This window comes from Leptonotus elevatus, chromosome 6, assembly GCF_054856555.1.
Source record: "Leptonotus elevatus isolate MCC_2025b chromosome 6, RoL_Lele_1.0, whole genome shotgun sequence".
Taxonomy (NCBI): Eukaryota; Metazoa; Chordata; class Actinopteri; order Syngnathiformes; family Syngnathidae; genus Leptonotus; species Leptonotus elevatus.
In genome coordinates, this window is record NC_141244.1 from 21,950,234 (window position 1) to 21,972,239 (window position 22,006).

Below are 22,006 nucleotides of genomic sequence, written 5' to 3' on the forward strand. Positions count from 1 at the left end.
CTTGGCCACAAGAAGAGGAAAAACAAACAGGCTGTGGCGTAACTTAATTCTCAAGATAAATCGATCAGCGGGAGCGGTATTCGTTTCACGCAGCGAAATGTCATTTTCTGACATGGAGATGAGATTTGGACAAAACTCCTCGATAATCAGTGCTGTAAATAATCCTGTTATTGTTTGTAATGTATTTACCAATATTTTTGTGGTACCTCAAGATTGTATTGTATGCCTTTGGTGATCAAATTGGTGAAACTCAGGTCAGGATTAACTGCACATTTTGCATTTTCTTTGGCTTTTAGTAAGATGACGAGGCCTAAAAGTAGCGTTTATTCGTCCATGATCTGAAATGGCCGATGTCATTTTCAGTTAACATTCCAGGCAGGGCTTGCACAATGACTTGACAGCCTAATGTGTCAATCATTATAGCAGCGCAGACCTCAAAATCATGGGTAGAGGGATGTGACCACTCACATTTTAAAATAGTAGCAAATATTTTCATCGATTGTTTAATATGACATGTATGATGGCGTATTAGGGCCATGTCTAAATATATATTTTTTAGAGGGTGGGGCCAACGTTCTGAGAAAAAAAACTTTATAAAGTGGCAAATTTGCCACTTTCTTAAGTGGCAACTTTGAGACCTTATAAAGTGTCCGATTTGCGAGAAAAAAACTCAAACTTATGAGGAATACACGTAGCGCTACTCGGATGTTTGTGCCACTTTTCGGTCGAGTTTCCAAATACGGAGATAGTAATGGCTTTAACCATATCATGTTAAGCATTTTTTTGGATTTGTTGGAATTTAGATGTTTCTGGGGTTGGGGAAGAATTCTGGTGGGTGGCCCGGTGGGTGGTGTCTGGTCGGTGCTGGATTTCACTTTCCTTTGTTTTCTTTGGTCCCCTCGGGTCTCCTGACGGCGGTGTTCGGTTTAGGTGAACGGCATGGGATTTTTTCTAATAGGTTTTTGGTGAGCTAACAAATACACGCACGCACATACACATACAAATTTTTTTTTATATATATATATATATTAAAAAATAAAAAATAAATGAGCAATGATGATGACATTACCGAATGAACAATACTGAGCTCTTTAAAAAAGAAAAAAAAATCATGTTAAGCATTCACACTTTGAAGCGTTGGGTACTGCCAACGACAAAGACGAATCACTTTGCGAAGGTCCACACCATGAGGATCAAGCATTTAAGTGAATTTGTTAAAATGTATATTTACTTGTACATTTATGTTTCCAGAATTTTTATTTACACATTCATACATTTTGGTATTTTTTTGTACAAGCAGCTAAGTTGATGTGTCAAATCTGCTGCTCTCCATCCATCATTCACTTGTATTTACCTAAAGTATGCTAGCTTCTGATTGGTTAGTGTTTAGTCAGCTGATAGGGGATCAGAAAGTCTTGTCGCTCTAGCTGCCGTGTATGACGAGTAAAGTTTAAATTAAGAATAAATCCATCTCCATCCTGCCTTTTCATTTTATAAACAGTGTCGCATTAACCACCAACGAATCCTTACATTAGACTATAGCTAAACCTTGAAACCCTTTATCAAGCTAACTCTGAGGAGCTGCCCTGCAGTACCAGGCACATTTTCACACGTTATTCACAATCACGTTTGGTTATTCCAGAAAACAGTGAGTGTACAATAATTATATTAATGCTGCCATTGTTGTCACTATGTGTTTCCCCAAGAAAGGAATATATACAATATATATTTAATAAATACTGTATTTGTATTTTATTTTTATTTAGTCGTATTCAAGGTAATGTGGTGAGTGGTGGATTGAAACCCTAGCACTGATTAAGACGTATTTTTGTTTTTAAAAATGGGTAAAACTATTATTTTAAAATAAGCCATTAGCTGCAACTTGGACGCACCTATTAAGCTAAGAAAAAGAAAAGAGTTTGTAAACAGTGTGATTGGTTTAACAGAGGTTAACTTCTTTTTACACTTGTATGACAGTTATGAATGCTATCATGTTACTTGTAACATTTCTTTGATTCAATAATTGTGTTTTAAAACATGCATATAAAACATTTATATAATCCACTTCAATTAGCAGTAAAATTACAGTGCAGGGCAGCTTTTCTTCTGAGTGCACAGTTTGTGGGCGAGGCTTCCGCAGGTCCTGGCAGCTGCGAGCGTTGGATGCAAATATCACCTCTATCGCACGCTCTCTCTCACACTCCACCGAGTCGCAGCAGTTGGAGGCAGCTGACAGCTCCAACAACTTTGGAATTAAAAGCCACGGGGAAGCTTCATTAAATTGACATTTAAATAAAAATGTAAATACCTTGAAATGAAGACAAAAGGACAAATGCCAACCAGCCTCATGGGAATATTATAACTTTTCTTCTTCTTTTTTCAATCTGACACTTTAAATTTTTTTTTTTTTTGTTTTTTACTTTACTGCAGCTTTTAAGCACTGCAGCACATTTGCCGCATTCTGCATCATTAAATTTAATTTTAGGAAGACTTGTATTAATTATTGGGAGCATTTTAGTTTTTTATTGTGTCTTGATTTTTTATTTCTTTTTGCTAAAGAAGCTGCAGGGTTTTTTCTTTTTAAATAAATCAAAGTGACGAGTGGATCTTGGTTCACAGGTGGGTTGCTCCTTATTTATTTATTTATTTATGACTCTTTACACTTTTGTGGTTATTTAATTACAGTGATTATGTCTTACTTTGCAAACAACTTTGTTGTTGCATGTTGGCACTGCTAAAGTGGTATTAATTTAACAACTATGTTTATTCTTGTGGTTGTGGTTTACAATAAATCAGACAGAGTGCTCTGAATATTTTGAAATCTTCGAGTAACTCAATTAGGCAACCATAACTCTTTTCTGTTCTACAATCGATGTCCAAGTTTATCTCATGTTTATTATTACACATTAAATATTATAGTTGAAATGCATATATCGTCACTGCTAAGTGAAAAACACTTATGTCCCCCCCCCCCAGATTTTTTTTTATTTTTACGTTTTTGGGATCATCCCAAAAATAAAAAAAATAAAACAATTAATGGACAAAAAAATGGACATAAGTGTTTTTCACATAGCAGCGACGATATGATTCTGTCGTTATTGTTACAAAGTGTGTGATCATAGACTTCAGTCTTTTACAACTGAGTGATTCAACTATAAAGACTCAAACAGAGATACAATCAAGAGGAAAGCAGAGAGAAGCAAGATAAAAGTGAGCCAGAATAGTTATTCGTGGAGGGCTAAGCTACCAGGCTGTGTGTGCAATTAATTGACTTCAGTCATTTAAAACGGACTGATGTGACAATTAAGATTAAGCAGGAGGAAAGCAGGCAGAAGCGAGGGCAAGCTAAGTCTGTGAGCACTAGATTTTAGTAGCTCTTTACTGAGTTTCTGATCATAAACGTTCAGCTGGAGGTAAAATCGGGGGGAAAATAGGTAGGAGCTTGAAAACAGTCAGCCAGAAGAGAGTAAGAGACACTAGCATTGTGCTAAGCTAACATGCTAAGTTATTGTGGTTGGGTACGTTGACTGGTAAAATCATGGAAGATGTTTGAACAAAACCTCTGTGTGTTTATTCTGGGTGTAACAATGTCATCAACTGCCATTAGCATTACGATTCAGAGCTAATGGCTAGGAAACGGTGCATGTGGCTGGTATGTCAGCATCAAACTGTTTCACAACAGCAGTTGTTTGGGTCCGTGCCGTTTACCTCGCGCCAGTCATATATGTAACACTGGAAATATACCACTAGAAAGCTCAGCTTGCGGTGTCTGGCCAGCGAGTGGTGACCACAATGAATAGCAGTAGGACTGCATTTCCCATGATTCTTAGATACGAAAGCAGGAAGTAGTTCTAGTTCCGCAAACGTAAATTTGGAAGTAAATATGAACAGTTAAATTCCCTTTGATTGGGTTTATCGTATGATTTGCTATGACAGCTGCGTGATTGACATACACATGGCAAAAAAAATGGGATGCCGGGACGGGGCCTGCATAATATTGGGACAGAACAATGACTTTGGCGAAAGCCGGCGGGATGTGGGACGGACCCATGGCTCAAAACGGGACTGTCCCACTCAAAACAGTCTGGTCACCCTTGGGATGTGCTGTCTTTTGGAATACAACACAAATTAAAAGTAGAAAGAACATCCATGGCCATTTTTCCCCCCTGATTTAGCATGTTTGGGTTCTCTAGTATTTGAAATACAATCGGTTAGTAATGTTATGTCTTCTCTTTAATTTCGACTCCAATGAAATTTCCAGTGAAAGGGCCAAGGTTGTACCGTTGATGAAATGAAGGTGAAGAGCATGAGAATACATCTCAACCAGTGCAGACACCACATGTTCTTCTACAAGTTATTTTCAATGTGGTGCAGGTTGGCTGTCATTCTACAAATATCACAAATTGACGAGACTTGAATTGGAACATTGAATAGTCATCCATTTATTGCTCTGCTTGCCTAAAAGCTACTATCTTCCCTTCTGGTGGCCACATGACAAACATCCACGTCACAACAATTTCATATCAAAGATGAGAAGAGGAATAGAACAGCCAACAGTCAAGGAAAAGGTCCAAACTGAGGAATGGGAATTCCGTGACTTTTGGATGTCTGGAGTATAATAAGCAGCATGCGCCATGTTAGAATGAACTATCACGCATATATAATATGAAACCAACCACTAACGTAAAACATAACACACATAAGATCTTCTGATCAGAATTTGTGACAAACAAATGACTCGCTCGTGTAGAATGCTGCGGTCTACATCTTTACTCACTGCTTCTTCTCTTTCATTAAAAGGCTACCTTTTAAATCACAAATGGCATACTCACTCTCACCCACGGCAATTTAGACTTTAATTTACCCAAGAAATTTGAGTCGCCTTAGAGAACATACAAAGTACTCCACACAGGACAGTGGCACAGATTTGAATCCAGATGCTTAGCAATAGACCACTGTGACTTGCAAAAAAAAACTCAGGGATCGGCTGCATGGGTTAGGTTACGGTGTTTTGTTTTAGAGTTAGGGTTAGTGGGTTACGGCAGGGGTCTGCAACCACCGAGCTGTGAACTGCTCCCGGACCACAGGCTATATGTACTGTGCTACACACAGTGAGTGAACAAAAAATATTTGTTTCTTGAATTGGTGTTCTGAAAGTACTGAGTTTCGGTGAGAAAGTGAACGTGATTGGATGAGCAATTTGAGTATGTAGGTGCGAGTGTAAAGAGAAGACAGTTTTCTTTCTTCTTTTTTTTGGGTGTGGTTACTGCTAATAGTAACGGTTCCTTCTCTGAACAAAGATGTAAATCGTGATTGACTGCTTGTCCTCTTTAAATTGTCTGAGAAGAAGCTTAAATATTATATTGACCAGAGTTTGAAAGGAGACTCTCAAAACGCTTAACTCAAAATAAATTAGCTCGCAAGCTAGCAAAGTTGAATTGAATAACATACAGTATGTTTGGAGAGCTTTTTTAGATTGGGGAACAAGCCAAATAAGAAGCGGTGACGACTTCCCCATGAATAAATATGTATTTAAGAAACAATATCTTCCTCACGTTACGGATTCATTACTAGTTGAGTTGTGCACATCAATCCTGCTCGGCGTAGTATTTTGCAACAGGCTTGCAAATAAGGCAATGAAGCCATCAAATTTGCTTTGGCACATGGAGCTCAAGCACCCGGTAATAAAGTTGTTTTTTGAAAGAAAGAAAGATTACCCCAATGGGGCCATCTTTTTAACGAGAGACAAGTGCAGGGTCATTAATTACAACAACTTCAACATTGTGTGAATGGTGAGATGTATATTACATTTTTTGGTCTGTCAATAATTCAATTTGGCTTACCTGCCTTGACATTGTATGATGTAAAAATAATCCAACTATGGGAAAAAAAATTGACCGATCCTCTCTACATCTCAAAGATAATCTATCCGGTTGAGGTCAGGACCCTGGTTTATGGACTGGTGCATGGTCACGTTGAAGCTGGGACAGGACATGCTCAAACTGTTCCCACCATGTCATAATTGGTTCGAGAAGTTTAGTCTGCTTGTCTGCCAGCGCAAATATTGGCTGTTTGTTATGTAGAAGGCGCAACCACTTTCAATGGAAGGGGCATCAAGCTCGAATAAATCCTGTCAACTATTAACAAGAGGACTTGCCAAGTCATGTAGTTCAAGTCAAAGTCAAGTTGAGTCTCCTGGATATCAAGGCAAGTCTCAAGTTTTTGCCAAGCTAGACGCAAGTCCTAAAAATAGCAATTCAAGTGAACTTGACTTGAGTTCCAACTCGGCTGAGCACCAATGCACAAAGCAAGGACCATGAAGACATTGATGAAGGAGTTCGGCATGGATGAACTTGACTGACCTTATCAGAGTCTTGATCTCAACCCGACGGAGAGTGAGAGCAAGACTTTCTGGTCCAACATCAGTGTGTTGACCTCACAAATGCGCTTCTGGAAGAATGGTAAAAAAAAATCCCATAAACACACTTATAAACCTTGTGGGAAACCTTCCCAGAAGAGATTAAGTAATTTCTCCAAAGGTTGAACCGACCTTACAACAAAGTGTATGGATTAAGAATGGGATGTTACTTAAATTCATATGTGAGCCGAGGCGGGTTGAGCCTAGAGAGTATGTCTTTACAAGAAACTGGTCTGTTGCGCAAAAAAGGTTGGCGTTAAACATCAGCCACTAAGGTTCATCCACAGTTAGATGCTTGAATAATTAATGTATCGAACTTGGGTTTTACAAAGGAGATAATATAATCTCCTGACTCTTTTTATGGCTTCACAAAGCCCTCAAGACTTGATGGTGGTGGGCTTTAAAGATTAAGATGAAGATGTTTTTAATTACTGTCACATAAATGTACGCAGGAATCGCGTGCATTCACGTCATCCCAGGAATTATTAGCCATTAGCCGGAGCCCCTACGGTCACAGACGGCTTTCTTTAGAGTTATGCGGGGTTTATAAAAGAGGTTCTGGCACAAGTGAGGAGTTACTCAACTGTTATTCAGCAGCCATGTGCTGGTCGCCAGCTCCTTTCAAGTAACAAACAGGTGCTGCATCATTTTTTTCTGGCTCTCTCTTGTAAATATGACTTGGAGCCGAAGGGTGTCACTGATGTGTTTTTATTATTAGAGTACCGTTTAGCAACGGCTAAGTATCCCTGGTGGGTTATCCAAGGACTTGCTTAAATTAATGAATGGTGAGAATACCGCATCAAGAATTGCATGTGTCATCCACACTAACTCGGTATCATGCATGTTTCCATTTGCATTCATTAGGGATTAACAGTATTGGAAAAAACTGTCGTAAAAATAATGCTGCAAATATATTTCAAGATTACATACATCACATTCTTATATCATTTAACATATACTGTATTACATAAAATAAATGCAAGTAATTTTTTCTCATAAATACTACTACTACTCTTAATAATATCATTATTATTATCATCATAAATTATTTCAAATGAATAATAAATGTGATTATTTTAAGTATATTGTTTTTAATTAGTTCTAAAGGGATATTACATTTTAAAAACTATTATTTTAACATTTATAATAAATGATGATATAAAATGATTTCTAATAAATACATTCTTCATTATTTATATTGTATATTAGTATATTATTTATTTTATAAGTAGAACAAATACTTGTAATTATAGGTTTAGTTTTTATGATAATAACAAAAATGATAATAAATAGTACTATATTGACAATTTATTATTATTAAATTTAAAAAGTATTTTGCAATTTGTTGTATCAAATATGATTTGAGTTTAGGTTTATTATTTATAATATATTATAAATATTACGAGTATTCATATTTACAAGTAATGCATGCAAAATAAGTTTTGATTAACATAATTTTTGGTTTTAAGATTTGTAAAATGTACCTCTCTAAATTGCTTATCAATTATTATATTCATTTAATAGTTTGAAAATAGTTTTGTTTTTTTTTTTACTTAGAAATGGCTTCCAGCACAGTTATGGTGAATTTAATAATAAATAAATAGAATTTCAATACCTGTGCATATACAACTATAGTATGCTAGTATATTTACAGTATATTCACATTCTTCATGACTCTTTCGGTGAGTCCAGGTGAGAATGGCGCATGTAGAAATCATTATCATGCTGATCACGTAATGACTTTGGATTAGTGTTATGATGCATGCTATGCTATGTTTTGATGCACCCGGTGGCACGATGCCAGATGGTACCAAACACAACAGCCTAATATGGTCTTCATTTTCTTTTATCATGCTTGCAAGGAGGGACCACTCATTGTCGGGGTCCTCATGTGTTCTGGGTGTCCTCGTCGTCACACCCGAGCTGTAAATACACCTCGACCTCGCCACTAAAGCTGTCTCGAATGTGTTTTGACTACAATTAATATTCCGAGCATAACACACACTCCTCTCATCATCCAAGTCCAAATATAGTTTTGAATAGTGTCTGTCTGTTGTTTGGTATTTGGCTAATGTTGCTAAGCATATTGTTGGTTGTTGATAAGAGATGACAAACTTATTGCTCGTACAGACAACATACATTTCTGATTCTTTACAAAACTTCATAAATGAAGATTAATTAAAGCTAACTAACGCCATTGTTTGATTGGCTTCTTGTTGCTAGGCGGAATTCGTTAGGACTCGGTCTTAACTGCGCCTTGGCGGTTGAAAACAGGCTCACGTGCCCACAAAGTAATCGGAAAACGCCAAGGATTATTGGATACCCGAGTCCTGTGTACCAATGCAGTGTTCCCTGAAAATCTGTGCGTAACTGGCATCCCACTAAAAGCATAGTAATTGCCTATAGATTGCAGCAAAGCACTTGTTGTTGTTTTTTTACTCGATTAGAGAATTTTGAATTGATCTGGTTTAGGTTAGGGGTTGTGACGGGGTCAGGGGTTAACATAAGGTTTTAGGGTTCGGGGTTAAGATAATTTGGAGTCTTCACATAATTTGGTTAGGGTTCAGTTTGGACTATGGTTTGGCAGAAGGTGTGAGAGTAATCTTAAACCTTCATTAACAGTTGTTGAGGTTGGATTGAGGCTGTGTTATGGTTAGGAATTTAGGGTAAGGGTTTAGAGACTTCAATTAACTTGGCTACAGTTGTGTTAGGAGTTAAGGGATTAAGGGTTTTAGGGTAATTCAGATTATTCAGTTAACCTGGTTGGGTTTGTGTTTTGGTTAGGAGTTTGGGTAAGAGACTCCATTTAACCTGGTTAGAGTTAACGTCGGATTAGGTGTAAGGGTGATTTTGAGTCTTCAATTAACCTAACTTAAATGTTTTTGAGAAATGAGAGGAATTGGAGAAGTCAACTCCCCACAAAAAGGCTGACATTCAAATTCTGAACCTTTGACCTCCCATACCCTGCCCAATACTTTCTGTGTACAAGCTTGAGTTTGACCATTTACTTTGCATACAACACAATGTTTCCCAGAAACACTGAATTATTGACTTACTCCCTAAAATAGTTTTTTGATTATTTTAATTGTCCCTTTGCAGCTGTCAGGAGGAGCCTGCCTCCATCCTTTTATCACTCTGCAAGCCGTCAATCAACTTAATAAGACGTGTGACCTCTGACCACCGACTAGAACGAGGAACGAGGAAGAGCAGCCATCCCTTCAGCTTCATGGGTTGAAACGCCAGATGTTCGACAGCCTCCATCTCCGTTTTGCTTAAACAATGAATTAGCCACTTCACTGACAGATAGCAAACGACAGAGCGGGATATAAAGGTGGCGAGACGGACCATCTATTCACCTGTAAGAAGGGACGGATTTACCTATCTGGCAGAGGAAGGGACCCATTCCTCTGCCCCACCTAGTCCACTGGGGACCTCGAGTGGCCCGGAAAACCAACAGGGACTATGCAGCTGGGATTGGTGGCACTGGCGATGGTCTTCCTCAGTTCCATGGGTGACAGCGATGTTGCCAAACCTTTCAAGAGCAAAAGGCAGAGACGGGGTGAGTGACCACAGGTGACTGATATGTACTGAAGTACAATAGTAGTTGAGATTTTTGGCTTGTTCCATCATTTGTTCGGAAGTTGTGACGTAAAAATTGTTTCTCTTTTTTATTGATTTGCATGGAGGTGCGAATAAAAACAAGCTAGCTAGCTAGCGTTAGCTTAGGCTTTCACGCTATCAAAACATTGTCCCATAACTTTGCTAACATTGTGAATTGAGTAACAAAAAACATACACAATTAGCTAATGATAACAACTGGGAAAAAATACACCTTGCTTATAGGCCTACCGTACGTACTGTATTTTTGCTGTTTTTTTAGGATGGTACAAGACAATATATTCACCACAAATCATTCTTGGAAACGACAACATCAAGTAATTATCTTGCATGATGATCTCTGACAATCTCTGTATATTTTAAAATGGAATAATTAAATTCTGTTTGATTCGATTCACTCTTTCTTTTAAATCAAAACTGATTCTCTATGTGAAAATGTTTGTTGTTACACCCCTAGCTAGCCGCCAGCCATTATGCTGTCAGGCTTAAACAATTGTGTTCATAAAGTGAATATCTTTTGAAGCGGGATGTTTGTGAACCGAGGTTCCAAAGTAAAAAAAAATGTCACACATTTTTTTTGATTTTCGGTTTCACATCTGTCTTTGTTTTGCTGTTCATTGTCGCCTGTCTGCGGCTGACTGTTCCTGTTCTGTGAGTCAACACTCGAGAGAAAACATGCACGACAAGACAAAACGTTGCTTCCCAACCGTCATTGCAAGACAAGACAAAACGTAGCGTGCCGCTATTTCACGACGCTGAAGTTTACATTTCGGCTCAAACCATAACGATATTTTGTGATTATTCATCTGAGAAGGAGTTCGCAAAGTTCTCTCCTTTATGTGTTTGTCTCCGCAGGCTGATAATAAGACATGAATGTATGACAGTTCAAAGGCAACAACTTTTTTTCAAAGCATTTTCAGGACAACTCTCAAACCTTAGGCCACCGTCCGTCATGTGATTGCTGCAACCCGATGAGGAGAACAGCACTGTGCGTTCCGTGAAAGCAGTTAAACTTCATCGTCATGTTTCTGGGTTGTCTTCTGTGAATGAATGAGCAATTGACTATGAAGTCCCTGAGGTCAGGAACACAGACCGGTATTTATTTGTTTATGTAAATAGAAAGACAAGACCGATTGAGGTGGTTTCCATGAAAACAATAAGATTCCGTTCCGTCTGCATTGATGTGACTGCGAACTTGGCCGTAGACAACAAATACCTTTTTAACTAGTTCGTCTCCCAAAAAATATGCTTCATGACTATTTATTAAAAACAAAACAATACAAAAAGTAAATTTTTGTCAGAATATGAAAAATGAGGGTGAGATTATTTTGCTAAATAATTTAAAGAAATTTTTTTGGGGTGGTGGGTCATCTTTTTATTCCAGGAAAAATAAGTTAATTGTGTGTTGGGATCCACCCCCCTAAAAAAAAAACTTGATCGGTTGTTACCTGAGTCCTGATCGACAACAAGTGCCTCCTTAGATGGACAAAAAACAAGTGGATTGTGCTGCAAGTGCAATATTAATCAGAATGTCGTGTTTAGACTAGTGGGGGCTCATCGAACATATTGTAAAGAACATTTTGGACTTGACTTCTCCTTTAAAACTCTAACAGCCATTTTCACTGAAGCTGAAGCCGGCTGTTTTACTGGATTTTGACAGATTTTGCAAGGCCCACAGAATATTGTGTTCTACTGCTATAAAAACATGGAACCTACCAAAAGAAATATTAGAGTCTCCTGTTTCATCAGGAAAACAAGTATATTTGTATCTGTTTTCGTTTTGCAGCAATTAGCATTAGAATATAGCCAAGTTTCACCATTATTCACAAATCTGTTGAAAACACTGTGGAAAAGAGCTTGTTGCAACATGGCCCTGGTTGATCTCTTATACTCTGCTGCCACCTGCGGGCTGTATTTTGTAATAACTACCATTGCTTTAAGCCACCTCTTCAGGTCAGAAGCTGCATAAAAGCCTTCTATATGCTCTAGCATAAAAAAATATATAAATAAATGTGTTTTTTGGACCATGACAATATTTAAAATAGAAAGTTTTTTGGAGCAAATGAGTTAACAATATTTGGAATTTGGGAGTTACGTTGTTAATATTTTGTAGAATAAAACAATTTTCCTCCAACATTTACAGTGGCCTTAAATAGCAACATCTGGGAAACTGATAATTTTGCGGCTGTGCTTAAATTTATTCCAGATCTGCATTGCTTTTTTAAAAATTATTTTTTGTCTGTTATTGCAGTACATATTGGAATGCTAGTAAAATATGAAACCATCACAATGTTATTTTAACAGGTCGACTGAGAAAATGTCATTTGTTAAAATGCCTCACATGTTGCTGGAAACAATTAGATGGGTTTTTTTTTCCATTTGATGTGCATTATTCTTTTTTTCTTGCCAGTGAGCGGCGAGGGCCTGCCATCTTGCCCCAAAGGCTGCGAGCGCTGCTCCGAGTACAACGGCTGCATCAAATGCAAAGCCAAGCTCTTCATCTACTTTGTGCGGAGCAACATAAGTCAAGTGGGCGTGTGCCTGGCCTCCTGCCCCACGGGATACTTTGGCATGAGGATACAGGGAGGCAACAACAGATGTTTCCGTGAGTCCTGCTCATTTGATCCGTTTACATTTTGCAAATGTCAATTTGTTATTGTAAAAAAAAAAAAAAAAAAAAAAAAGGCTTAGTGTATTTTTCGACACAAAAAGCTCAGTTTGTGAGGGCGGAATTCCCGTATTTTGTGGCCAAAGGAGCCAGCAGCTGAGTGTGCAGTTAGTCTGCTTATGCTTACCTCGTGAAACGCAAATCTCAAGTGAAAGTTTACACAATGTATGGTTGTCTGCTTGTTTTTTTGTTTTTGTTTTTTGGGGTGGAACATATGTTTTTCATTTGGTGCTTAATGCCAAAGAAAGCCACAATCTGTTTGCTATTGCTTTAACACATATTTTCATTTAGATTTTTTTTATTTAACAGTAGTGATATTACTGTTACTGTTCATTGTTTTATTTTCAATGTTTCTTTTCTTCTTGTCTTGTTGAGTTGTGTTGTGTTAAAAGACTTTTAAGTAGTGATGGGAAAATTAAGCTTCATGAAGCACTTGTGATTTTTTTGACTCCTCCAAATGGCACGCTTGGTTTAAAGATGAAGTTGAAATTGAATCAATTATTTTGTCCATCACTACTTGTATGGATGATTTTTATTATTTATCATAATTTTTTATTGGGAAAAAAAAAAGATTGTAACAAATTTATTTTTCCGCAAAAAAAAATAGTTTTCTTGAAAAATTATTTTTCTTTAAAAACTAAAAAAACTAAATAAAAACCACAGTTTATGAATTACTAAATGCATACAATGTTAGTCTCCAACAAACAAAACTTCCCCACCGCTGAATTTTTTCCCCTTTCACATGGGAACAACTTTATAATTCATTTAAACAAATGTTGTGCTTTTAAACACTGCACTGTGTTTAGATCCTGTGTCATTGTGGCGACGAGCCACACGCAACCAAGTCGGCGCTATTTAAGCTTTCTATTTAATCACAGAAACACAAACAATCCCTCCAAAAGGGCCAATTGGCATCAGGCGCCGGAGCATCGCAAGATTCCCAACTTTTTATCCGCCCTTTTTCCTGGAAGGCCGCATTGCGATGCAATGGTCGTCACAACGAGGAATTAGCGCGCGTCTGCGTTTCAACACATTGTCTTGCTTGCTCTCATTCACACGCTCACCCGATAGCAACCTGCGTGTGTGCTGTGAAGTCATTGAAAGGTTTGCTCCTCTGGCTGTGTCTTGCAGAATGTGAACGAGACTGTGACGCGTGTTTCCACCTCAAGTTTTGCATGAAATGCAAGGAGGGCTTGTATTTGAACAGTGGAAAATGTTCCGTCAGCTGCCCTCCGCACCTGCACCCCGCTAACGACTCCATGGAGTGTGTGGGTGAGTCTCCACTAACGACTACAAGAGGGTCAGGGTTAACCAGTCCTCTGCATACCACCAGAGGGAGCCTGTGTACCACACTTTGAGAATCACTAGTATGCCTTTAAAAAATATATATATATTTAAGTTGTCTTTGGGGCACAAATCACAATTCTGCCTTGCACCGTGCTTCGTAATTATTTGTTGTTTATCCTCAATTTCTATTTCAGAGTGTGAGCTGTCCGAGTGGAGCCAGTGGAGTTCATGCGTGAAGAGGAACAAGACTTGTGGCTTCAAAAAGGGGACCCAGTCTAGGGTCCGACTACCACTGCGGGGGGTTCGGTCTGTGGGACTATCTCAGACGTGCGCGCCGCAGACCGACAGGAAAAAATGCAGCGTTCCCAAGACGCCTTGCGTGAGAGGTGAACGTGCGTTACATCACACCATACTCCACTTTGATTTGATTTTAGTTAGTTTGTTGAGCCTTGCGGGATGGTCAAATTATTAGGTACAACTCACAATATGCAATCTATAATCCCAATACACACATTTTACAAGTGTTGTTAAAGGGGAAGTCAACCGTACATATTTCTTGACAATAACATGTTATATGTTAGTTCACTAGTCTAAACATGACATTCTGATTAATATTACATTTGTGGAATATTAGTTATGCAGCAAAATCCAGCTGTTTTTATCTCAGGGGGGCGGCCATTTTGCCACTTGCTGTCGACTGAAGATGACATCACATTTGCTCAGGGCTCAGGCATCTGTTTTCTGAAGCTGAGCTGTGATTGGTTGTCACCTGAGACCTGAGTAACTGCGATGTAATTTTCACTCAACAACAAGTGGCAAAATGGCCGCCCCCCGAGATGGATAAAAATGGCTGGATTTTGCTGCTTAACTCATATTCCACTAACGCAATATTTACCAGAATACCATATTTAGACTAGTGGGGCTGCATAGAATATATTATTGTCAAGATTTTTGGGGGAGGGGTTTACTTCCCCTTTAACTTATTCTTTAGCTTTTTTTGGTATTTTGATGTGGGACAATGAGAAAAAGTCTATACACCCCTGTCAAAAGGCCTTTTTTTTGTGTGTGTAAAAATGATCAAGATAAATCGCTCCAAAACTTTTCCCATGTGACCTTTAATTTTCACAACTCAAATGACGAGAGGGTAAGTAAAAATAACTTGCATAATGTAGTCGCACACGTGTGCCCACCCTGTTTTAACTGGGGTATGGCTCTGTTACGAATGAACCAATCACACGCAAACTCACGTTAAACAGTATATGTCAATAAATCTTCAGCTACAGACAGGCGTAAACAGCCTTAAATGGAGCATTTTTTTTCTCTTTTTAATAGTTTATTAATATACAAACAACTTTTTAAATGTTTATTATTTGTTAAAAAATTTAAATTAATCTCTTTTTTTAAGTTAAAAAAAATATTTACAATAACTCAATACATGATTTAATGAGAGATTAAAATAAAATTAATACATTTTTTGGGTCAAATTTCTTTCTTGACAGTACAGCATTTCTCAAAAAGGTATTACTTTTTTAATTAAAAATAAATAAATAAATTCTCTCAGAATACTCTCATAATATTCCGACAATTTTTCTTGAAAATGTTTTTTCTGAATGTAGTACACCAAAAATCGTGGTTCGGTCCGTACTTTGGTTTTAAGTTTACTGTTAAGTTAACATTTTGTACAGTAAGTAAGGAGAACCAATTTATAATATTTAAATGAAAAAACAGAATTTTTTTCTCTCTATTTTTTTCTCCTTTTCAGGAAACCAAGTGTACCTCTTATTATGGGTGCAGAGTGCGTGTGTGAATTTATTTTTATTTTTTTTCTGTCTGGAAGGAAGTCGGCTGTTAGGCGGACAGCTGCCGTTGAGAAATGGGTCGCGTGTGAATTCACCCTGGAAAGAATTTCATTTCGGGGGTCGGGAAAACAATTAGCGGTGAAATATTATAAACCCTCTCATAAAAACTTCCAAGGTGTTCATGCTGCGGAAGGCTCGGGATGAAGCGCGAGCGGGTGTCAACTGATGAGCAATCAAGAGATGTCCTCCTCCTGCCAACATATCAGCGTCTTTTGTACGCACTAGTATCAGTGATTCTAACAGTACTTTTTAGGATTTACTTCGGCGTACTATGCTACTGTATTGTACTCCTGATGGTGGTACTTTGAGAACCCATGCATCCAAAGTGTGACCAAGGATGAGGTGAAGTCCCATGGAGCAGCTGTGGAGTCACACCGGGGGCAAAACTTGTATAACAGTGTGTGATTTAGTGGCACACACATCATCATCTCCCCTTCATTTGGGGGTCTCACGCAAATAGAAAAAAGAAGTTCCCTGGACATGTTATTGCATTTGTCAGGCACTCGTTGTTTGGACGGCGTGGAGACGAGGTTGGACCATAAATTGATGGCGTGTCCCGACTCAGAGCACCTTGAGCACATTAGTCGCTTGTTAAACGAGTCGTTACGTCATGATAAAATAGAGAGTAACTGCAAACGTTGGACAGCTCTCACGTTATCTTCTGAGTAATTGGAAAAAAAAGTCTGTTATAGCTTTTTGAATTTCAATAAATAAATACATCTCAAGGCTTTTTGAATTCCAGCAACATCATTCCAGCAGTAACTATAAAACACCACTAAGTGGCAAACATTGCTATCAATTATTTAGTTGACTTTCAAATTAATAGAATTCTTAATTATTATTATTTTTAATGATTTTTCATACTCCAATTTTATTTTTACGTGTTTTTTTAAAGTATATATTTTTAGATGTGATTATATTTTATACAAAAATTTTATATACATTTTATTTTTACACTTTAACATTTATTTTTGAATTAAAACAATATTTTTTTGATTTCAGATTTATTTTTACATTTATTCTAATTTAATTTAATCAATTCATTTATTGAGATACCATTTCATATTTTGTAAGCTTTTGTTTGGTTTTCATGTTCAGATATTTACATTTTAGAGGTATCTACCTTTTTTTATTTAAGCATTTTGTAAGTTTTGTATTCAGGTTTTATTGTTAGATTTTATCATTTGTTTGAATGTTTTAGATAAAGTTGTAATTTTCTTTAAAAATAATTATATTCAGAATTTATTTGAACCTTAAAATATGTCTGTAGATTTTTGTTACATTATATTATTTCTGAAATACTTTTACTATCACCCATCCATTAAAACATATTTTTTACATTTTTTGTTCGATTTTTTCCGATTTTATATTTTTAATAAAAAAAGAAATCAATTAATGTTTTATGACTTTTACAGAAGTATTTTACATTTATAGCTTATACATTTTATTTGTACATAAAAAATACAGAAATTTTTAGATCCTATTTTTTAAGACTACTGCTCTTCATACATTAGACATTTTTGTTTTTATATTTAATTTTTTAGTTTAATTTTTTTTTTTTTTACAATATATATTTTTTTACTTTTACATTTTATTGTTTTGATTTTTTTTAAAGATATTATTTGTGTACCTTACCATATTGACATGTTATTCATACTGTGCATTCAAAAAAGCATAAAAAAATTAATCATTTTCTGACCTTCTTTTTCATTTTTACCGCCAAGCTACTTTTATGATGACCTTTGCATTGTCAGCGGCATACTCTGTCACATACACTGTCTAGTGTTTGGCAAGTGTGCACTTTTTTTCCGAGTGGTGCACAGAGCCATAACAAGTTCATAACAGACATCAGTCAGTGTAGCGAGCTAGCCCGCCTTGGATAAACAAAACGAGCGCCGTCTGACTAATTGCCGCCTAATGCTGCACATCGAGTTCATTTCCACTTGACGGTGTTTAGTAATGATTCTTGTGTTTGTTGATTATTAAGAAAATGCAAGCTAGAGTGATGCAGTTAAATTACCCGGTGGTGGCGTTGCGCAAACGCCATTCATTTGCAGTCTGGATGTGGAGGGCGGAACCACTCAACAAAGTTGTCACAGTTTTCAACCCCTGGTCGTACCAAATGGTTTTTGGCACACCCCTAAAATTAAAAAATATGAATACTTCAGCACTTACTGTACTTAAGAAAATATTTTGTTTATTCATTTTTTTAATATGTTGCACACCATTCTATATAATTCAAGGTCATTCCACATTTATCACCAATATTATTCCACATCATTTATTATCATTCAATCAATATCAGTCAGCATCATTCCAATTTATCCCCCCCCCAAAATTATTCCAATAATACTAAAATACAAAATGCTCAGCTCTTTGAATTCACCTTGAGAACAATTTAGAAAATTCCCATGTAGTTCTCATGCGCAAATTCCACAAATTCTCACAATTATCTTTCCACATCAATCCTTATCATTCAGTATCACTCCACAATATTCAATACCATTTCACAACACTTGATAGCTTTCAACATCATTCCACATTGTCCACCATTATCATTCCACATCAATCCTTAACATTCAGTATCATTCAACATCACTCCACATTACATCATTCTATATTTTTCAAAATCACTCCATATATTCCAAAATATTCAATATCAATCTATACAATGCAAAAAAATTCACATCATTCCATATCTTTCAATATAATTCAATAGCATTCCAACAAGGGTGTGAATTGCCTCGAACCTGGCGATTTGATCCGTATCACGATTCATAGGTCATGTTTCGATTTGACACGATTTATCCCGATACAACTCTATATATCGATTGTTGCGATTTTTTTTAACTCAAATTTAGAAAATACTAATCAGCAAACTTGTACATGTACACTGTAAAATTTGTATGAAAATGTACTTATTTATCTGAAAATTCAGGCTCATAATTGTGAGCCACTGTATTTAACAAACAGGTTGCAATCTGTTTCATGATTGAACAGCATTGAAATAAAATATTAAGGCTTAATGTGCCATTAATATAACATTCTTCCATGCTTAAAGGATGAACTCTAACCCTAAGTAAGGCGTTTTGTTGAATATTTAAACATCGATTCGGCCACATATTGAATCGATATGAGAATTGCCGCTGTAATATTGCGATATATCGCAAAATCAATTTTTTAACACCCCTAATTCCAACATATTGCAAATTTTTCACCAATATCATTCCACATCATTCAATATCATTACGCTTTGCGATACTTTTTTCGTTCATTCACATGCAATTGCTACATAAATTCGTCTGTCTTGTTTATAATATTTGTGATTTTCTCATGATCATTATTTAACATTTGTCTTATTCAAGGTAACTCAGCTGAGTTTGTCCACCCGCCACTATAAGGGTTGCTGTGTGTTACTATTCCCAATGTCAACCAAAACCACTATTTCCCAAAAAGAAAACCAACTATTGATGTTGCACTTCAATAAAAACTAAAGATTGAGATTTGTACTGCCAGCAAGTTTAGTGTGCTGTGGCACCCCTAACTAAAACTTATTTTTGTCTCATCAGAGAAGAAGACCAAGGGGGGCGCTCGAGTCGGAGGCAACGGCGGGAGGAGGCGGAAAGGCCAAAGCAGGACCACCGCCGTTCCCAAGGTGGCAACCAGCTCCGTAACTTAAAGTCGGAAGGATTCCACCAAGAACAAACTCCAGAGATGACGCTGAAGCCAAGCTGACATCTTGATGAGAAAACATTGCATATAGGGCCGCTTCTAGATGCTGACTCTGCAGGTTTTCCCAGTCACGAAAGGAGTCCAATCATAGGAAATGTGATCCTCGTTGGCATTGTCGGACGTGATGGACGGATTGTCTTTGCATAAAAAAAGTGATGAAAAGATCCCCGAGGTGTCTTTTTGTGACTGGGAGCAAATACGCAGTGCAAGCCACTGCTAATCAACACTTCGTAATGCTGCTTTGTTTGTAACAGGGTTCGGATGTATTTGCACAGTTTTGTTGTTGTTGAAGTAAACATTTCATATCCGCATGCATCTCTTTGTTGCGAGTTGGGGCCGTACGGATGTCAAGTCTTTCTAAAGGTTTATATGCTATCAGTTTTCCTATTAAAAGTCCAATTAAAAAGAGGAAACTTGTGTCACTTCATGCACATAATTACACATTGAGTTTGTTCAGCTTTGGAGCAGTAACAATTTGTAAAGGATACTTTACGGGACTCATTTTTTCTCCTTTTTTTTTATCAGCAGGTACAATGTTGTTTTTTAAAGCAAGATGTGTGAACGGTTTCAAACTAGGGTCAGGGTTTCAAATTAGGGGTTGAATTAAGGCTTCAAAGGGATTTCAAATTAGGGTTTCAAAGTAGGGTTGTGGTTGGGGTCAGGGTTTTAAATGTGGAAGGACATTTAATGTACCATAACATGCAGGTTACCTTAAAACAAGACATTTTGTCATTGGCAAAGGGGAGGGTGCGGTCAAGACGGTTGGACATGCACCGTAAATAGCACTTTTTCTTTTTCTGATTGCAAATGTCAACAGATTGATTGCTTCCTCTATTCACTCTCTCCTTGGTGGGAGCTAAAGATCTTACCACTAATAGACTTCAACCTAAAAATGATAAATGTTTCTCTGTAATAACAATCAATGCCTAAAAACTAGCTTGTTAAACGCCTGATGCAAATTAGACAAAGCTTGGATTGTGCTGCCCCCTTTTGCACGCATTTAGCACTGCAGCTCCAAAAATCTCTAAGTAATTGTAATTGTCACACATGAAGGAAGGCAAGATGTTAAAATAATCACATCACGCATTGAAGTCCAATGATAATAATAATAAATACAAATATTTTTTATTATTATTATTTAATAATAAAAATAAGAATTACAAAAGTGCTGCAATGGGGAGTCAATCAATGCATACGTAGGTAAAAGACTGACCACAAGAGGGTGCTATATGCATTATAGACAAGCCATGGCACACTCGAGGTCCATGACTAAATATTATTCAGTCCTTATTGTACAAGAGTACTTAAAAGTCAAGTTAAAAGTAATCGATGTATGATGAATAATATGTTATTTGCACCCCCACTAGTCTTAACACAGCATTCTGTATAATATTGCATTTGTGGAATATGAAATAAGCAGAAAAATCCACCGGTTAAAAAGTTAGCAGCTGTCCTTAGGGGTGTTAACTTTAACACCAAATTAACAGCCGGTTAAAGTTAACCGAGTTTTGAAAAAGATAAATGTGCCATTAAAGTTAACAGGCGGTTAAATCTACTTATACAGTGGTTTAAAAACAAAACAAAAAAAACACACAAAAAAAACGTTTTGAACAACCGGGCTACTAGCGTTAGCTAGAATGCTAGCGCTAGCTAATGCTAACAACACTAATAAGCTACGTTTCAACATGGCATCACATTAATAAGTACTAATTTACAAACTTGACATGCTGGAATTTGCAAAAAATATACTAAGTTCTCGTTAGAACTTACCAGTTTGTCTTCTTTTGTCACTTGAAAAAGATGCTAAATTAAAAGCTGCCAACAGAAGCCAACTGTTAGCTGGTTTGAACTGGTTTGAAGTGCAAGTCTCATTTGGGCAGGGGCACAGGTGCACGGCATTGACATCGAGAAAGCATTGAAACCATGTCTATTTATTGTTGATATTTCAACATTGAAAACCCAACATGTATAAAATGTTAATTCAACAAAAAAAAATTCAAATGTTGAAATGGTAACTGTAATTAAATATTGAATAAACAAATTTATCAACATCAAACAAAAATAAAAAAATTCACCAAAATTCAACATTGAATCACTGTATTTTGCTATCTGGGATCACTGTAAAGTCGCTATGATGTCATTTTCAGTGACACCAAAATAGCAGCCCTGAGACCGATAAAAACAGGTGGATTTTGCTGATTAATTCATATTCCTCAAACACAATAATAATCAGAATATTGTGTTTAGACGAGTGGAGGCGCACGGAACATATTATATTAATTTTTGATTTTACCCTTCAAAAACCCAGACTTGAACTTTAATTCGGCCATTTTTGTTCAAAGTAGCCATTTTGGTGGATGCTTCTCAATCATTTCAAGTATATCAAAAAGTTTGGGGGGGAAAATAGCCCTTCGCTCTCGTTTC

The 22,006-nt window shown here is 36.9% G+C and overlaps 1 protein-coding gene and 1 long non-coding RNA gene across 7 annotated transcripts in view; one reads left to right on the forward strand and one right to left on the reverse strand.

Annotated features, from left to right (window-relative positions):
- Nucleotides 1-21,463, reverse strand: part of LOC147172746 (uncharacterized) — a 37,665-nt gene extending 16,202 nt beyond the window's left edge. For 2 of the 4 annotated variants that reach the window (XR_015095300.1, XR_015095302.1), the window contains exons 1-4: nucleotides 21,353-21,463; nucleotides 17,871-17,990; nucleotides 9,797-9,950; nucleotides 6,363-6,450 (exon numbers count right to left, since the gene is read on the reverse strand). This is a non-coding gene — a long non-coding RNA (uncharacterized LOC147172746). Of the gene's footprint in view, nucleotides 1-1,959; nucleotides 2,246-6,362; nucleotides 6,451-9,261; nucleotides 9,690-9,774; nucleotides 9,951-17,870; nucleotides 17,991-21,352 lie in introns of those variants that run through there. The other 2 variants (XR_015095303.1, XR_015095301.1) reach the window with 2 other exon arrangements.
- On the forward strand, nucleotides 2,213-19,961 carry rspo1 (R-spondin 1). 3 transcript variants are annotated; one of them, XM_086077479.1, is made up of 6 exons: nucleotides 2,213-2,619; nucleotides 9,518-9,977; nucleotides 12,447-12,641; nucleotides 13,836-13,976; nucleotides 14,186-14,383; nucleotides 19,425-19,961. In XM_086077479.1, exons 2-6 carry the CDS (start codon nucleotides 9,881-9,883, stop codon nucleotides 19,583-19,585), a joined length of 792 nt encoding a protein of 263 aa, XP_085933605.1. In that variant the 5' UTR covers nucleotides 2,213-2,619; nucleotides 9,518-9,880; the 3' UTR covers nucleotides 19,586-19,961. The 3 variants fall into 3 exon arrangements, with proteins under 3 accessions (XP_085933605.1, XP_085933607.1, XP_085933606.1); XM_086077481.1 differs by having other exon boundaries at nucleotides 14,186-14,377; nucleotides 19,420-19,961; XM_086077480.1 differs by having other exon boundaries at nucleotides 14,186-14,377.
- Nucleotides 21,464-22,006: the final 543 nt, after the last annotated feature.